The sequence below is a fragment of the Lutjanus erythropterus genome, chromosome 24, assembly GCF_056507025.1.
Source record: "Lutjanus erythropterus isolate fLutEry1 chromosome 24, fLutEry1.hap2, whole genome shotgun sequence".
NCBI lineage: Eukaryota > Metazoa > Chordata > Actinopteri > Lutjaniformes > Lutjanidae > Lutjanus > Lutjanus erythropterus.
This window is the reverse complement of record NC_139340.1, coordinates 7,826,930-7,844,980: the sequence shown is the minus strand read 5'-3', so window position 1 is coordinate 7,844,980 and position 18,051 is coordinate 7,826,930. Positions and strand designations below refer to the sequence as shown.

The 18,051-nt window shown below is 39.2% G+C and overlaps 3 protein-coding genes across 7 annotated transcripts; 1 reads left to right on the top strand and 2 right to left on the bottom strand.

The window, feature by feature from the left end:
- Window positions 1-48: 48 nt before the first annotated feature.
- LOC146304627 (uncharacterized) lies at window positions 49-3,968 on the bottom strand. Its single transcript, XM_084713232.1, has 11 exons — window positions 3,914-3,968; window positions 2,577-2,759; window positions 2,362-2,487; window positions 2,097-2,260; window positions 1,496-1,589; window positions 1,282-1,398; window positions 1,143-1,163; window positions 765-785; window positions 632-658; window positions 474-533; window positions 49-392 (listed from the first exon to the last, which is right to left on the bottom strand). The coding sequence occupies exons 1-11, from the start codon at window positions 3,966-3,968 to the stop codon at window positions 373-375; spliced, it is 888 nt and encodes a 295-aa protein (XP_084569358.1). The 3' UTR covers window positions 49-372.
- A 1,403-nt stretch (window positions 3,969-5,371) lies between these two features.
- Window positions 5,372-13,528, bottom strand: cyp4f3 (cytochrome P450, family 4, subfamily F, polypeptide 3). 4 transcript variants are annotated; one of them, XM_084713655.1, is made up of 13 exons: window positions 13,117-13,528; window positions 10,366-10,616; window positions 9,421-9,571; window positions 9,212-9,265; window positions 8,834-8,961; window positions 8,065-8,186; window positions 7,830-7,976; window positions 7,421-7,526; window positions 7,265-7,331; window positions 6,389-6,748; window positions 5,860-5,924; window positions 5,689-5,771; window positions 5,372-5,612 (listed from the first exon to the last, which is right to left on the bottom strand). In XM_084713655.1, the coding sequence occupies exons 2-13, from the start codon at window positions 10,567-10,569 to the stop codon at window positions 5,411-5,413; spliced, it is 1,689 nt and encodes a 562-aa protein (XP_084569781.1). In that variant the 5' UTR covers window positions 10,570-10,616; window positions 13,117-13,528; the 3' UTR covers window positions 5,372-5,410. The 4 variants fall into 4 exon arrangements, with proteins under 4 accessions (XP_084569781.1, XP_084569782.1, XP_084569783.1 ...); XM_084713656.1 differs by having other exon boundaries at window positions 10,366-10,570; XM_084713657.1 differs by lacking the exon at window positions 13,117-13,528 and having other exon boundaries at window positions 6,389-6,522; window positions 6,619-6,748; window positions 10,366-10,690.
- LOC146304625 (uncharacterized) lies at window positions 7,896-17,424 on the top strand. Of its 2 annotated transcripts, XM_084713652.1 has the most exons (6): window positions 7,896-8,021; window positions 13,901-14,388; window positions 14,864-15,104; window positions 15,704-15,953; window positions 16,044-16,662; window positions 16,836-17,424. In XM_084713652.1, exons 2-6 carry the CDS (start codon window positions 13,928-13,930, stop codon window positions 17,242-17,244), a joined length of 1,980 nt encoding a protein of 659 aa, XP_084569778.1. In that variant the 5' UTR covers window positions 7,896-8,021; window positions 13,901-13,927; the 3' UTR covers window positions 17,245-17,424. The 2 variants fall into 2 exon arrangements, with proteins under 2 accessions (XP_084569778.1, XP_084569779.1); XM_084713653.1 differs by lacking the exon at window positions 7,896-8,021 and having other exon boundaries at window positions 13,731-14,388.
- The last annotated feature ends 627 nt before the right edge of the window (window positions 17,425-18,051 follow it).

Below are 18,051 nucleotides of genomic sequence, written 5' to 3'. Positions count from 1 at the left end.
TCTTTGTCAGTTACATACTGGGCTGTTTATCTCTACACAGTACCTGTAGTGCAGTTTAATTTCATGCTAGATAACTTTAATATTTCCCTTTTAGTGTCTTTTAAATGTATTCTGTTTAAAATGTACAGTTCAGGCTGATTTTGTGGCCTCAAAAGGCATAAAAAAATGATCAAAAACCTACTTCTTTTTAGATTATTTTAAATATTTATATTTTAGAATTAAAAACCGTACTGCACTGTAAACACAGGACAGACCAATCCAGACGTACATGTGAACTTCCGGATTTCCTGAAACATTCCAGCTTCACTCTGAAGCTTCTTAGATCGTCTTGTTTTATACTTGACAGGTCCTGACTTGGCGTTGTTTGACCGTCTATGTCATGGGTGTTTCCTCTGCAAAGAAATACATGTAAATAAATCCAGTAAAGAGGCGACAGAAACACAAGCAGGTGATGATTTTCAGTATTATCTTACCCTCCTTTTGTTCCCTCTCCTGACGAGCAGTGGTGCCATTTGATTCAGCAGATTCTCTTGCTGTATTAACGATACGCACATATGGATGTCATCGTTTTCATTTAACAAAAAAAAAGTTTAAATAAAAATACTGAGAACAAACTGTGGCTGAAACTTACGTTGCCTCTCATCCTTTTGCCAGAACGCTAGTGGTGGACAACAAGAGATCAGCAGGAAATACAGCACAGAAGAAGTTTGTTTGAATTTAAGGCATGAATATGGATAATAATATAAGTAATTTTAGTAACTGACCTGCTTCCCAAGGCATGGATTCTGCAGGGAGAGAGTTACAGCAGAGAATATGTGTATTATTATTATTGTAGTATAAAATGTAGGTGTGATCACATGACTTCGCCTGCTAAATTAACTAGAGGACATTTTCAAACTTTAGTCCAGTCTCTGATTTCCAGTGTTACAATACTTCATGCTGGAATATCCTACGTTTCCCAGCATGCCTTTCGCACAGCCCCTAGAGAACAGGCATAAACTTGTAGAATTCCTTTTTTTTTTTCTTTAGAAACATGATGTTGTGGTTTGACTTGATTCAACTTGTTCAGCACAGCTCTGCTGGTCTGCCACCAGCAACTGTGATGTGTTTTGAGACAACGGAGGCGCCACAGGACTTCTCACCTTTTTGGAAGAACCACATTCCTGCAGGAAATTAACAGAACGGTTAGAAGACTAACTTAAAATAAACAGATAAATCATTCATAAACTCATTTGGATCATAGGAAACATTTACTCGATTTGACCTCATTATTATTCTCACCTGCTTTCCATCTGTGAATTAAGACCAGCAGCAGCACGGCTGTCAGCAGAGAGATAAAGACTGTGAGTCCTGTGGAAATCTTCAGACCTTCTGTGGGTTCTGCAGGAGTTTCGGGTTCTGGGAAAAGCAGCGATAAGTGGGCGTTATGGTTTATCACACATCAGAGGACATTTTGGGTCGCAGTGAAATTCTACAAGGGAGAGAAGTGACTCACTTGTGATGAAGGGGTTGGGCATCGGTTGGCTGCTCTCTTGACTGACTGGATTTTCAAGCTCACAGCTGAACTGTTTTATACTTGAATGGTCCTCCTGTATTAGCAAACATTTCAGGAAAATAAATTGCACAAACTTGGCTTAAATCTCACATTTCAGCCTAAAATCGCCACATGAGGCTGCCTGTCCTGCTTCGTTTCATTCACAAAAATGTCACAAGATTTAAAACAAGACTTCATGTACATTAATCAACTAGAAAATATTAATAGTAAGCTGTTGATGCTGTGACTGATACACAGACTGAATGATTTTACAGCAAGTTACACTCTAAATAACGTCTTTCTAAGTCAAAGCGGTCCGTGACTGATATGAGAGACGGTCATGTGATATTAGACATTAAAACCTGCAGCTGGCGTCACACTGTCAGTGCAACAGATGATCAAACTGTACACAGAACAGTTGAAACAACCCGCAGAGAGTGAAACAGCACGCATCTGACTCGTCTTTTCACTGCAACTCTGCATCAAGATTTCAGGAGTTATTACTTTTACTTATTACTATTATCACTGCTTAGGTTCCGTGCTGTTACACAGTATTCAGTACCTTTGTGATGCGTCGCTCCTTCGATGAATCTGCCAACACTTTGTCGTCTGCCTTCCACCTGTAGGTGGCGGGTTCAGCGTTGGCGGTGTTTCCATCGCAGGTCAAAACACAGCTGGTCTCCTCATCATTACACGTTTTATTAACGTTCGGTGTCGGGACAGGAACTGTTGTTAGTGACATAAAAGAATAGAATTATGTCACATTTTCTTACCCTGATTTCTTTAAGCTTCTTAACCTCTTTACTGCGTGTGAATGATCCACTCACAGATGACGACGAGGTGAATTTGAGAGCCTTTGACTTCGTCGATTTCTGCTGTGTACTTTCCACTGTCGGCTAGAGTCAGTCCTGTGATGGTCATCTCTCCGGTTTTGTTGTTCAGGCGACCACGAACTGTAAACACACAACAATAATTAAAAAAAAAAAACTCATATCTGATCCGACAGACACCAAAGAACTGAGCTAAAATCGTCTCAGTATACCGTTAAACTGACGAAAACCATCAGTTTCTGTTCCGTCCCACTGCATGGCGATGTCAGAACCCACTTTCCATATGATGCTTTTGACGGGCGTAGAGGTGATGCCTGGCTGGAGAACGACGTCATCGCCCACCTTCTTGTACAGTTGCCCTGCAAGGACAAAAACAAGCTCAGCGTGACGTTGTTCTTGTGAAAACGTCTTTTAAATTTCTATTCACTTGACTGGTCAATCGAACTGGTTGTCTAATTAAGATCAAACTTTAGTCTTTTAGCAACAATCTAGTTATTATTTAAACCAGCTTCACATTAAAGTCCCATAATTAGTGTTAAAGTTTGACTCAAACTGGAGCCGTACTGCCAGCATCAGAGACAGAGAGACAAATACAAACTTGGATTATTTGTTTTTATATGAAACAGTGAGCAGATAACAGTAGTCAGGGTTAGTTTTTACAAACACAGACACTGTGGGTTTTCTAAAGGATGATTCCACTATTTTGAGACTAGCAAATGCATATTTATAAAGCATATTTGTGAGTGCTTATAACTATAAATATACAGTGTTTCCATTCCATTCTTTTATTCTCCTCCTATAACTTCTCTTTTGCTTGAGTTGGTTTTACTTTTCTGATGTTTTCTGCTCTCTTACTAACTTCAGCTCTTAAATGCAACTGTTCTATTGTATTCTACTCTCTTTTAATCTGTCCTGCAGTATTCAGCTGCTGACTGTTCTGTGATGTACAACTATTTTTCTATTCCACACATTTCACTTCTGTTCAGCCCTGTTTTTTAGGTTTAAAAAAATGTTATAGTCAATCAATGATCAAACTAGGATTACCATGAATTACAAAAAAACAGCCAACCCTAGTTCTTCCCTTGTTTTTTCAACTTCCAAATGAAGTTATAAAAGTTACTATTAATATTCTCAATATTATCATGTTGCAGGGGCTCCTACTGGTCCCCTGACCCCAGTTTGAAAACATCTGTCACAGTATATCTATTGTATTCTATTCGATTCTATGATGGACAACATGTTTTCTGTTCTACAAATCTCAGTTCTATTCAATTCCTACATAATCTCTCCTGCTCTGTTCTGTCCCATCCTGCAGCATTATGCTCTATTTTACTCTACTGTAGTTTATCAGAGGTGTGAGACTTCAGTTCCCAGCAGTAACTTCTTATTAGTAACGTTCACACAGCAGATCTGTGGTTTTATCAGCATGCTGGTTTACACTGGGTGGGGCCGTGGATATGGAAAATTACACTGCGACACAACCTGCACAAATGCACGCGTTTAATCCACATAAAACATTATTTTTCAGCGTTTAAAAACTTGAGCTTACCGGACTGTGCGGACGCAGCAGACAGTAAAACACACAGCAAACCGACCGCTGACATCATGGATACAGACGGACACATCTTCACCGTGACGCGTTCAAAAAAGAGGGGAAAATTAAACTTCTGCTATTCTGAACCGAGACAAACATGTCAAATAACCTTATTTACGAAATTAAAATATTACAGAGTAAAATTAGAGCGCTAGGCTGAGAAATACTGATCGGTAAGTGTTGAGAAAAACAGCCGATGGCTGAAAGAGGCTGAAAGTGAAACTTAAAAGAGGCTGTCTGTCTCCGCCTACACTGTCTTATATTACTTATTGTTATAATAATATATACTTACATTTATAAATCTACTTAAATTTGTTTGACACTCACCATTGATAAGACACTGGCTAAAAACTCAACGAATACTTCTGGAAAAGTGAATAAAAAACAGTACTAATAAAATAATAATAAATAAAACGGGTTTTCCGCCCCCTACTGTCCATAAGTTGTTACTGCAGCCAGTTAACTAAAAGCATTTTCTCTAAATCACTGCGATAAACATCTAATTTAAAAGGCTCACTTATGTAAGCAGAGCACATTTAGAAATGACAAACAACCCAGCAAGACATTTGTATGAACAGGACTGCAATAAGTGCATCAGATCTCATAAAGATTCCTTAAATCAAATCACATGCAGTGATTTGATGCACCAGACTGTCTTTAATGTATGTGGTATCTCATTTCTGACATTATGATGACAAATTACATAATATCATGAAAATGTTCTCAATATAATAAGTTAAATAATAAGAAACTTTAAAATTTGAGATAGTATTGTAAAATAATGAGAAACTCAAAATAATGCATTAGATTTTTATTATTTAAATTTATTATAGGTACTAAGTTGTTATTTTGAGAAAGTTTTTCATTATAATTACATGATCTTTTTTCATCATATTGGTGGAACTGGGCTTCCATATTACAGATTAATATGTTTCATTCCTTTAATTTATTTTATATACAGAAAAGAGTAATGCACTTATGTGAAACTTTAAACCAGTAAAGATGTTAAAGATGAGGATCCTTAAAAAAAAAAAAAAAAATCAGGATTTATTTAAACCAAAGCAAAAACATAGTCATGTCATTTGAAAAATAATAAACGTTACAACAGTAAATAGCGTATTGCATTATGCAGTATTACATTAAATTGCATTAAAGTTATAGTAAAAGAATCATGAAGCCTAACAAATTTGTCGTGTTTGTAGAAAACAAAAATTAAAAATGTATAGAAATGTATTATGGCCAGGCATTAGGGAAAAAAATGAAAAATTAAAAAAATATATATTGGTCTATTTAATTATTTTTTTTCTTATGCCTACCACTACTAATACTCTTCTGTACAAATAAATCAGAAACAACACATGACATGAACAGAACTAATCTCCCAGGTCAGAGACGGGAGCTTCTGTGTTTTTTTTTTTTTTGTTTTTTTTTACCAGGTGTCATCTTGTTGAATCATTCATTTTGTGGGGTCAGAGGCTCCACCTGCAGCCACAAACCTCCCTCCACACGTAGGACAAGCTGAGGGAGTCGGCGAACTCCCCCAGAGCCGGTCCCGAGTTCAGGGTCCGCTCCCAGGGTCAGACGAAACCTGAGCAGGGTCAACGCCACAACCACCCGAAGCTCTGCCAGGGCGAATTTCTGACCGATGCAGTTCCTGTGAACACATGCAGGTTCTTATCAGATCTTATTTATCTTGAGTGTTAATCTCTGGTGAGGATGCGGTACTGTACCTCGGGCCCGAGGAAAAGGGGATGAAGGCATGAGAAGCCCGTCCTTCTTGGTTTGCAGGGTCAAAACGCTGAGGATCAAACTCCTAAAAGAAGTAAACACGACAGGTCAAACATGACAAAACTGTGCAAAAGTGAAAAGAAAATTAAAGACTTTTCTTCCTCATTTCTTACATGTGGATTTGTCCAAACATCGGGGTTGTGGTGTGTTCCATAAATACTGACCAAACAGATGGCACCTTGGGAAGAATCAGAAAAACTATTATGAGAAAATTCAGGGCTTCACTCTCTAAAGGTTGTCACGACCTGACTAACTAGCTGATGCCATATTACAGCAACATCCTCATTTGCAGATCCCTTCCTGGTACTGTTTGGTAACCATGAGAAATAAGGTTAGGACCTGATAAATTGAGTATTCAGGATTTCCTAACCTGGGATAAAATGGGATTAAGTATGATAACATTGAATAAGTAAGTTAAGATTTTCCTCTGTTATACCAAATTGAGGAAAATGCAATATTAGACTCTTCCTACCTGAACTTAAGTTTTAAGTTAAGGAGTTTCTGTAACAGTCAGTAATTTCACTTCCTTGTTGAGGCTGGCAAATCCCTGAAAGTACTGTATGTGGTCTAAAGTGGGTTGCTGACATTTAAAAATATGGTTTGAAAAAACAACACGAGACAGTTAAAGTTTTTTCCTCTCACCCTGTGGTACTGTACAGTCCCCTGGCAGTGCCATGTCCTCAGTGTACGTCCTCGTCACAGCCTGCACAGGAGAGTGCAGCCTCAGAGACTCTCTGATGCACATGGTGGTGAAGGGAAGGTTGGACAGATCCTCCCTTTCGATAAAAAAAACATGTGAATGCACGCTCACTTTTATATTACTATCAAATGTCTCACGATGCGGCGGCTTGTGTGTGTGTGTTTTGTCTGACCACTCGATTTCGTGTCCATCTCGTCCTTGCATCAGGTCCATCACTTCTTGCCTGCATTTCTCCTGGTAGTGGTCGTGGCGCGCTAAATTATACAGTGTCCAGCAAATCGCACTGGCTGTTGTGTCATGACCTGTGGAAAAAAACAGGAGGGTTCAATTTAATTTTTAAGCGTTGATGCACTCATATTGGGTGTCATATCATGATTTTTTGAGTATTTTTAAATTGCTATTAATTGCAATTTAGCTTGTTTTCCACTTGCTAAATGCTACGCAGTAGGACTATATAATATAACTGTGGAGGACGTAAACTGTCAAAATCTGCAATAAATATGCAATTAAATGCACCAAAACCAATACTGAAAATAAATATAAGCATTAATTAATTTACAAAATGTGATATAAACTGATATTTCTGTGCTTCTGTGTTTATTTACCTTTGTATTAATTCCACTATTTATTTTCCTTTCTATTAAATTTTCCCTTACTTGCAAAATGAAGCAGAAATGCATAAAGAAATGTTAAATTAAAATATAGAGATAAAATAGATCTTAAGCCATCTATTTATTTATATTTGATTATGGCAGAACTGTTACTGTTACTTATATAACTGTAAAAAAAAAAAAAAGTGTCACTTTAAAGTGTCTGACCTGCAAACATGAAGGTGTTGGCCTCAGCCTGTATCTCCTCGTCCGTCAGGCCTTGTCCATCCTCATCCTGCAACAGTACAGACTTACAGTGCAATCCTTGATATTTTAAAGCTTTTCCATTTCTGTCATGAATGCTTATTTCTTCTTCTCTCCTACCTTTGTCAGCAGTATGATGTCCACAAAGTCTTTCTTTCTCTGTGGTGGTCTCTCGCTCTGCTGGCCGATCAGGGCGCGGCGCTTCTGAACCACCTCCATGGTAAACCTGCACACACCACAAAATTACCATTAACATTCTGCTATACTCTGTACTGATGGAGAAAATGACAATACAGCATCTGAAACTTGCAGCATAAAGGGACTTAGGATGGACCACTTCAATTGTTACAACAAAATTTACAATATATTATGATCTAATGGAAAGTAACACAGTTGATACAGACAAAATTTCATCAGAGATGTTACAGCAACAGTTTGGTTTTTACCATTTTGCAGTAAATCTGTGTCATCAGACTTGAAGGTTCTTGTATTGTTTGTGTTATTCTGCTACATAAAAGTCAGGAGGTACCCGTGCACGATGCTTAAGGCCTTTTTGAATCGTTTCCCCTCCTTTGTTTTCCAGTAAATCCAGTCCCAGTGGTGTAAAATCTTCTGGCGACGGTCTATGAGCAGGTCGCTCAGCTCCACGATGGCTGACACGTACTCGCTGGAGGACCTGGGAGGGACAGGGGCATTTTCATGAGACCAAGGCGCAACAGAGGTAGGATGTATTTGTGTAAAAATATTAAAAGTGGTGTCCTCACTGCTGACAGTTGCTGTTGTAGCTAAAGGCACATTTCAGTAAACTGTCCAGAGTCATCAGAGTGACCTGGTCAAACATCTCTATGTTCGTTGTGCCTTCTGCCACCAGGCGGCGCCACTTCTCCTGAAAAACAGAAAAACAAGAGAAAAAGAAGGGACAGGTATACATTTTATTATATTTATTTTGTATTTTGCTTTTTATGTCATCTACATATTATATTTGACAGATATGTATTACACATTACTGTATTTTATATGGCAGATTTTTTTTTTTTACTTGAAAATATGGCACTTGCAACTGTAGGGACGAGCAATATTAAAAAAACAAATATTCTCAATTTGTTCAAATAACAGATTTTTGTATTTTAAAATATAAAATTTAACCAGAGTGTTTTAGGTGTATTTTTTCTTTTAATAGTAGGGACAAAAATTGGACATTTCCGTATAAACAAGTCATAGTTTAATTCTACTTGTTTAAAAACTGTTGTCTGAATCTGGGATGTTCTTGGATGCAGTGTTTAAAATACTGAGACACAGAACATTTTAACTTTAGCTGTATCTGATCTTCAAACTTAGCTTGGAAAAACTGGTTTGTGCTCCTCACAAATAAGTAAAAAGTGATGATCAGATGAAATAAGCTAAATCATTTGAATGAAAATCTGACCATTAAAGCTTTAACTGCAGTGCCATTGAATAAATGGAACCATTTCAAGTACAGAAAATAACTGAAACACAAAATCATCCTATTAATCAACATATAGACTGTCTTACATGCATGGTGTTAGCAGAGCTGTTAAATTTGGCGACGTAGTTCTTCAGAATGTCAAAGTGGAAAGCTGGAGTCAGCAGCCGTCTCTTGCGAGACCACTTCTCCCCGTTGCTTATCAACAGACTCTGCCCTGGGATGTAAGAGAGGGAGAGCGTTTGGAGGACAGCCTGGCAGCAAATTGTAATCAATACTTATATAGCTAGTAATTATCTGACTTTATTAGACAACATGATGAAATAGGTGTTTTGTTGGGAAGCCTGAAACACCCACAGTGCTCCACAGATAAATGTGACAGAGAAGGTTTTCAGTTGGGCTGCTTTGTCATTATGAATAATGGAAACAGTGTTCAGAAACTGTGAAACTGCATCAGAACAACTCACCGAGCCATGGACGCAGATGGCCATAGATCAGCTCATCCTTCATTGTGATGCTGGCTGCATGGAGGGAAGGACAACAGAACAATAAACGTTCAACGAAGCTTTGGGAAAGTGTGGTTTTAGTTGCTCCAGTGTGAGTAAAAAGCTGATTTGTTCACGTTAATTATGCATAAATGCCTCATGTAATTTGACTGATGGGGTGTTAAGCTCACCAGGGGCCATCAGCAGAGGTTTGACGTAGTCGGGGTGGAAGACTCTGACCAGGTGATAGAAAGGGCCGAGGAACCAGCTGCAGGAGTGTTTGTACGTCTGCACCAACTCGTCCACCGCCTGGAGGCCTTCCTCTGTGCTCTGCATCTGAGGCTTAAGTAAATATTTGTTGTTCTTTTAAGCATGATGGTAACACTTTAGTTGAAGGGGCGTGCATAAGACTGTCATGGCACCGTCATAACCATGCCGCAACAGTTCAGCGGATTCTGGGGAGCCTACTTTAGCAACAAGTAAACTAGCTGTCTGTCCATCAGCTTGGTACCATCATTGTCTAAGTAGCCTTATAACATTTAATGACATCTTTACGACAAGTCCAAAGTATCCACTTTACTTGAGGTCAAGGAAAATATTCATGACACACTTCTCACGACGGCCAGTGTTACAACCAACTATATATGACAGTTAAATATAATTTTTTAATATAAAGCAGTAAAAATAAAAAGCATAAACAGTTTATTTAAGCTTAATAATGTCAAGGTGTAATAACAAAGGCATTATTAGCTTGGTTAATGTCAAGGTCTCATATCAAAGACATGAGACATATGTCAGCTTTGCACTAAAAATGAAATAACTGACCAAATGTCACAGTGACAACATTCATTAAAGTGTCAAATAAAGTGTTACCTGGTTAACTATCTTTGATATTAAAAGGTGGGTAAAGTGAGTTTTGATTGGTTTATCTTCACTGCTGATTTGTCTTACAGAGTTTTAAAGGAAATTTAGCACAGTAAGGACATTTTGCAACTCTGAGGACATCCTTTATCGTGATGAGAAATTTACAGTTAGATTTCAACAACAAACGAGGGGATTATCGCTCCCTGAGACAACTGAGGCAGTAAACCCATGTCAGTGTGTGTTTTCCCGGCCGTGCTGTGTGTGTATCCTACCTGGCCCAGGTGGCCTAACAGCCAGGAGTTTGCTTGCGGTTTGCTGAAGCAGGACAACCTGTGCATGTACCAGGCGTGACGCACCAACACCCTCGCCGTCGACAGTGCAACCACAGCTCCAAATCCTGCAACGACCGCAAACAGGACCTGACAGAGGCCTGTCCAGCTGAGGACCAGAGAGAGGACACCCTGGAGGAGAGCCATCCTGGAGCAGAAGAGCAGGGAGTTCAGATGTCCTGCTCTGACAGCGGCTGCATCCACAAAGAGAAGTTGTTTATGTTGAAATGTGCAGAAACTGTTCCTCCTGATTATTTCAACAGAAAAACTGCTGTAACCTTTGAGAGACACCACTTCCTCTGGCTGTTTGAATAACCTCGTTTCACACGTTTGTCTGAAGTTGTATAGATGGCTCAGCGGTGAAGACCAAATAAGAAATGGTGTTGAGTGTTGAGCAACATCCTCTCTTTGATTATTAGATTATTCTGCGGACATGGTTTCAAATTGTGTCTTACTTTCTTGTGTTTTGGCTAAGAGTTGTTTTGCAGTCCATTCCACTTTCCTTCTGTTTTGCTGAATGTCTTTTAATATGCACAATTTATGCTACAGCAAATAATTTCACTTATTTATTTATTGGAAACCTTATAGATCACTTGAATGTAAACTTCTTTTGTTTAATTTTATTTATTCATCCACATATGTATAGACTTCTTTGTTTATCTCTTTGTTATAGTTATTGTAGCCTTGCTGTTGTTTTTATTTATTTATTTATTTTATTTATTTATTTTTTTCTTGTTAGGGACGTAACAATATATTGAATATTGCAATAAAAAATGTCTTGATACCATACTGGACTGTCACGATATGCACTATGATATTACATGATTAATTAGTTTAATTTATTTTAACCAGTATTGAGACTTTTTTTTAATTGCAATATCATAATATTCCATATATTGTTACATCACTACTGGTACATAGTATTTTATTCTTAAAAAGAAATCAACACAAACCATTTTTCTTTTGGAAATTATTGCAAAGCCAGTCATTATATAGTTATTTTTTTATTTAACAATTTTTATATATTAAATTAAACTTTTGTCACAGCCCCAAGAACTAAAAAAAAATCGACTTGTTCCAACTTTTCTTTCATCGAGAGTTAGGATTTACGAGGTGCTCCTGAAGGCCTCACTGATTGGCACCGCGTACACCTGTGTTTGACGTCCGGGCTGTGACCAGGAGTCAGGAGTGTGATGGAATAACGAGTTTATTGTTTAACAGCTTGATATGAAAAGAAGGCAAACACTCTGTGTATTTCCGGGTGTGATGTTTATAACTGTCAGCTTGAGGTGAGTTTTTTTTTTTGTCCCAATGCTGTGGGAAACACGACCTAGCTAGTATACTTAGCTTTATTTCAATTAGCAAGTGGTAGTTTCTTCTGATGCCATCTTTTGCCTGTCGTGCCTAGAAGGGAAACCCAGAACCGCGGAAGATCTCGCGAGAGTTAAAATTGTACCCTAACCATTGGTTTTCTTTAGTTTTAACCAGGTGTTTTCTGTCCCTAAAACTAAGCAGATACCAACTACAGCATTGTCGCATTTAAAACATAGTTAGAATGTATGAAATGCACAATAAAGAAGCGAGTCACTCAAATTTCGCGAGAGTTTCTCAAATATTGGGTTCCCATCTAGGACAGGACAGAGGGGACCTCTTTCTAGCTTTCATGTTGACCCTTCAGGGTTTAAATTAGGCTAAAAGTGCTGCAAAAAAGAAATGTGCCTGTTGATTAATGTTTTAATAAGAAGTAATTGTGACACACAGTGTATTTATCTCTTTAGAGTGTCATTCATCTATATATATTTAATTCTCATGTTTGGGGCAGTTGTTAGACACTTAAACAATTTAACATATGTGAATATAATTTGGCGTTATTTCCTGCTGAGAAATGAATCACAATTAATGTAAAGTATCCCTAAAAACTCAATGCATTGCACCAAAACATATGCAAATGGACAAAACACAAGCAAATTAAACTTCTCAGCCAACAGGGGCAACATTTAGAAAAATTCTGTCAACTGAGTAAACACAAACAAATACAGTGCATGTGTTGACAAATTGGTGAAGATTTTTTCTTCATTTACTTGTCGATTTGCATCTGTGAAGCTGAAGTGCACTGAGCTTTGGGGCCACCATACTTTTGGCAGTAATTATCTTGACTCACAAAAGAATAACAACTCAGTTTGAATATATTTTCCTTTTTAAGTATAATTGAAAATGTTTTTTTTGTTTTGCTATCTGCAAATTAAGAGAAAATGTAAAAGTAGCAGCTAAATGCATAAAGCTCCAGCAAAAAATACTCCATCATTTATTTATTTATTCATTTGTGAAGTTTAGTCAAACTTTGTAACCGGCTTGTCAAATCATAGTATGGATTTTATGTCTTTAGCAAGAGGAAATGCTTAGACTGGTGGCTGTCAGTTTATTTTGGCGCCATTGACTAAAGCTTACATAATAACCTCCAAGCATAATGTAATTCAAGTGGTCTGAGAGAAAACTAGACCTTCACTATCATTCTCAAAACAACAATAAACAATCTTTATCCAGAATTGCTTAGTGCACCTTTTAATCTAGTGATTATAACCAACACAACAGGCTTAACTTGTACTGGCACTGATATATTTGAAAAGGATGATCAGCGTGCAATGAACTGATGAATTTTGACCGTTGGAAGTTTGTCTGTTGCAGAACACTTACCTCAGAACAATTTTCCAGCTGCAGTAGGAAGTCCAAGTTGAAGTTTATTAAAGGAGTGACCTAAATTGTGAAGCAGGTGTTATATCTGATAAAGATAAAAAAAAAAAAAATGCTTGTGGCTCTTTTATTGGTCGCTGCCTCCCAAATAAAAAAAATCTTCAAATATAAACAGCTATTATTTTCAGTGTGAAGTCTGTAAAATGCTGCACAAACCTCCCGTCCAGTTTTGGATCTGAAACCAAGTGGATCTCACAGGATGACTGGTTCAGGAGACATGGGAGATTACAGCTTTCATCAAACAGAGAGAAGCTCCAGATAGAGATCTGTGATTTGCATTGCAGCCAGTTTATTTTGCTGTTGTTTCTTTAAGGTCTGGCCCCAAATTATATATCTGTCATTCCTGGTAGACTGTTCACCTTATTTTATGTGTAACTGTAGACATTTTGTTTTGCTTACGTTCATACGTCATTAGGCTATTATTTTTCCTTCTGTGGATTGTGGCATGCGTGTGCATGCATGTTGTGTTCCTGCACATGTTATATTTATTTTTCTATCATTTTGTCATACTATAAAGCACTTTGAATCACTTCAGTGTGATTCAGTTAACTTGAACAGCACTTAGGAGCCACTCCAATATATATCAGTCTGTTGTGTTACTAAACAAACCAGACAATATAAAAAGTTAGAAATAGGCTGAGGATTTTTTTTTTACATCTGTGGAAAATGAAGCAATGAAAGGTAACTGCACTAACAATGTTAATTTATCCAGCTTTATCTTTGTCAGTGTGTTTGTGGCAGGTTTCAGCTGGAAATGGATGAAAATGTAGAAGGACAGAACAGGCGTACCAACCAAATGAGATGTCTACCTGCTTCCAGCTCCCCTCTGTCGTCCCCCAGCTGCACCTCCACCCCAACATGGCTGCCAGGCGAATCACCTCTTCGGCCTCCCTGGAAGAGCGATCGTCCAGTGGACGCTGGGATGCGATCGAGTCCTCCGTCTCGCTTCTACGAGGAACTCTTCTGCACCAGCCAGGCTTCCAACACTCTGGTCCCTCTGGCCGGCGCCCTCATGACCTCCTCTGTGCCACAAAGTGATGTGGTGAAACAAGGTTACCTGGGGAAGCTGGAGCAGAGCCAGAAAAGATACTTTGCCCTGAGAGCAGGAAGTCACACCGGGCCGAGCCGACTCGAGTGGTACAAGAGTCAGGAGAAGTTCACAGCGATGGAGAAGTCTGCTGGTAAAGCTGCGCTGTTTGGCTCAAGCAAGCAAGGGTTGGTTTAAAGAGCTTCTTGTAATGTTTTTCATTTTAGGAATGCAATCATTTAAAATTTGTATCTTTATATTTTAAAAGGATGGTCATGTCACCTGTAATTTCTGCACACTTGCACTGCAGGGTGTGAAGGCTCAGATGAAGTGAGCAAAGATGGATGATTAAATATTCCATAGCTCAGGCCCAACAAAATCTAACTGACAGATTTATTGCCAGTAATTTCATAATCAGAATAAAAAATAATAATGTGTTTCTCATTATCTGCCCTATTTAAGGAGACAGAACTCATCTCACTCTCAGCAAAAATGCGAATAAGCTTGATTCCTAAAATGTCAAACTTAAATTGAAAATTAAAATAAATAAAGTCACTGCATTAGTATTTACTTTTGACCTTGACCTCCTAACTGGTAATTAGTCCTACACAGTAGAGAAGCATCACAGTCCAAGATAAATTTCAATTAAGTCCTCCTCCCCAGGGTGATTTACCTGAGGTGCTGTCTCGGTGTGAGTCGGGTTGGCGGTTCCAGGAAAAGCCACACGGTGGCGTTGTATGCCAAGGATCAGACCGTTGTGCTGGTGATGGAGGATCAGCGGGAACAAGAGGAGTGGTATCTGGCCATTAAGAAACTGATGGAGGAGGAGCAGAAGGATGAAGAAGGGTTTGATGAAGAGGATGATGGGTACTGTACTTTGCCGCCTGCTGCTTTCTTCAAAGAGGTTAGACCAGATTTATATTGTTCATTTTTTTCTGTCACGTGCAGCAGATTTTAAAACTAAAAGATGTTTAAGTTGAGACTTTTTACAAATTCTGTTTTTTCCTAATTTTCTTTATTTCTGTTGTGTCTGTTGGTCAGAAAATTACATTAAATCAAGTCATAGAGTAATATGATCTCTGTCATATTATTCTTAAATTTCACAAAACAATATTACATGATGTAAGGGTTTACTAAAATGACACTTCCATTTTAATAACACCCGATCACCCAAAAAGTAAAAAGGAAATCCAAAGCACTGACAGTCCGTTCACACTTCTCTTTTTGCCAAGACCACAAAAACTCCGCTGTATTGTGCTGAACTCTCTGTGGTCTTACGTCAGTCAAGTGTCTTTGTAGTTTTAGTGTCTTCTGAACTGAATCATAAGTGTACAACTAGATATTATACCTCAACTTACACTTCCAGACAGTGTTTACAAGAGTAATATCACCCCGTTACTGAATTTTAAAATAGTTTATTTGACTTTTCAATTACAAAGGTATATAAAAATATAAATATCCCTGCTTGATCTTCGTCCCTGCTCACCTTCACCTTCATCTAAGGTGTGGCCCGTCACCGTGAAGCCCAGAGGTCTGGGCTGTTCCAAGTCCCTGACAGGGGAGAGCCGGCTCTGCCTCACAGCGACGTCTCTCATCTTGGTCAGAGTGGGTGCGTGCAGCGATTTGCCGTCTGTTACAATACCGTTGCTGAGTGTCCGGCGCTTCGGCCACCTGGACGGCTCGTTCTTCGTGGAGCTGGGCAGGTCGGCACCGAATGGTCCTGGAGAGATCTGGATGGAAGCAAGAGACCAAGGTGATTAAGGATAAAAAAGAAGTGATGATTTTGTAATTTCTGCCTTATCACAGCACTGTGACCTCTCCTCTTTGTGTCTGGTCTGAACAGGAAGCCCATCAGCAGCGCAGCACATTCATGAGCTGGTCCGTGAGACCGTGAAGGCACTTAGAGCTCTTCCTGACTTCAGCTGGTCACCAACCTCCAGCCACAGCCAGCTTCAAACCCTCCTGTCCTCAAAGCGCTGCAGAACCAAACCCAAGCTGCTGAATGTGAGACCTCTTGGTTCTCGCCCGGTGCTGCCGCCCAGAAACATTGAAATCCAGACAAGTCCGACACAGTGTCACCTCGAGCCCCACAAACAAGACCAAGCAGAGCATGAAACCCCTCTGAGCTCCACCTCACATCTCAGCCCAGTCAGATCCCATCAGAGCTCCACGTCTGAGACCAACAGCTACATGGAGATGAAGGTGGACCAAAGAGGGAGGGAAGACAACTGTGAAAGAGTTACCACGGTGACTGGGGACCACTGCAGTGTCGCAGCCTTTGGGGTGGAGGGCTGGGAGGCAGGTGAGAAGGAGGAAGAAGGGGAGGGGCCGGGATATATGATGATGTCACCACAGGTGAGCCACAGTTCATCTGTGCTGCCTCAGGATGATTATGTGACCATGGAGAGTCCACAGAAACACAACTGGACAGCCTCCTCTTCACTTCAGACGTCATTCAACAGGTGAGTTTAACACAGCCGTCAGGTAGGAGGCTTATGTTAGAGATTTTATTTAGGATTTCCTGTAATTTATGTTGATAAATTCAGTGTAATGTTTATTTTCATCCTAATGCGTACCATAAGAATCACACATTTTTCTTTGAAGTAAAATTTAGAAAACTTTCTGCTCTTTGTAGCTCCAGCTGTGACGGCTCCCCTCCTCTGCGCCCGTCACATCATCAGACCAACAGTCGGCCACACTGGCTGCTGACCCCACTCCAGCAGTCAGAAACAGACGCTGACCAATCGCAGACGAGCATCACCAGCTCCACCCGACCACGGGATGACGCGGGAACGACCAGACGACTCACAGCAGAGACCAGCACCTCCTCGTCTCCTGTGAGCAGCGCTGATGGGTCCGCCGTGGTCATTCCTTTTGTCACCAGTGATCCGGTTTGGACCAGACCAGTCCAGACTGGTCTGAACTCCCGTACAGGTTGGTCCGGCCAACTTCGAGCTGCATCAGACCAATCTGTGAGAAGACACCGGCTGTCACTGTGTCTGCCTTCATGCCTGCAGACTGAGGACAGATCAGAGTGTTTATAATACCTCACTGTTTTGTTTACATAAATAATTTAAGCAGGAGCTGCTTATTTATTCTGCTGTTGTCCATGTTGTCCTGTTTTGTTTGGACTGAATCAAGTGTTTGGTTTTGGTCCAAAACACACAGTACTGGAAGCTGCTCCACTGTGATATGAAAGAATTAAAAGAATAAAGTCACATGAATGCAATTAATTCTTTAACTCTTCATTTGCAACATTCACACAGCAAAATTATACTGTTTAGTCAAGAGCACAAGTGTAAGAAAACAGGTGATTGTCTTAGCCTACTTTAATTGATAGAAACTGACAAAATAATAGATAGATAATAGATAGATCATTATAATGATGATGAGAGGATTTATGGCAGTACTGTAAGACTTCTTTAGTTTTAGCTAAAGATCAGTCTTCGTGACAAAGTTGTTCTGGACCATGATCTACTGTTTGCTTTTGTTGTACTAAAACCATTTTGTAAATTTATGTTGCTTTTAGATAAACTTGTCAATCAGTTATCATCTGGAGCTGACAGACTCTGATTGGCTCTTAATTTTGACAACACCACATGTATAAAATATTTAACACTAGATATAAAGTACTAATATATTTTCGATATAATATCCCTGGAGGAAAAATCACCAGCTGCCACTTCATATAAGTCTTATGTTCACTGACGTTGTAGAAGTCTGTTAACAATCATATACTGTGTGTTGTGTGTAGTAATCATAAAGGTACTGCACAGCTGATGTAATAAGATCTTAGTGGACCTTCCTGCTTTTCTAAGAAAGTTTTGTCTCCACCCCCTGCTGCTAGTTTA

Bases quoted from the DNA above. Each gene is read 5' to 3' on its own strand.
- LOC146304627 (XM_084713232.1), bottom strand. From the start codon at position 3,968: ATGTCAGCGGTCGGTTTGCTGTGTGTTTTACTGTCTGCTGCGTCCGCA. The intron at 1,399-1,495 runs GTGAGTCACTTC...TGCTTTTCCCAG, and splicing joins GCCCAACCCCTTCATCACAA to AACCCGAAACTCCTGCAGAA. The intron at 534-631 runs GTAAGTTTCAGC...TCGTTAATACAG, and splicing joins GCAAAAGGATGAGAGGCAAC to CAAGAGAATCTGCTGAATCA.
- cyp4f3 (XM_084713655.1), bottom strand. From the start codon at position 10,569: ATGGCTCTCCTCCAGGGTGTCCTCTCTCTGGTCCTCAGCTGGACAGGC. The intron at 7,527-7,829 runs GTACCTCCTGAC...TGGTGTGTGCAG, and splicing joins GCCTTAAGCATCGTGCACGG to GTTTACCATGGAGGTGGTTC. The intron at 5,613-5,688 runs GTACAGTACCGC...ATGTGTTCACAG, and splicing joins CCCTTTTCCTCGGGCCCGAG to GAACTGCATCGGTCAGAAAT.
- LOC146304625 (XM_084713652.1), top strand. From the start codon at position 13,928: ATGGATGAAAATGTAGAAGGACAGAACAGGCGTACCAACCAAATGAGA. The intron at 14,389-14,863 runs GTTGGTTTAAAG...CCTCCTCCCCAG, and splicing joins TTTGGCTCAAGCAAGCAAGG to GGTGATTTACCTGAGGTGCT. The intron at 15,954-16,043 runs GTGATTAAGGAT...TGGTCTGAACAG, and splicing joins GATGGAAGCAAGAGACCAAG to GAAGCCCATCAGCAGCGCAG.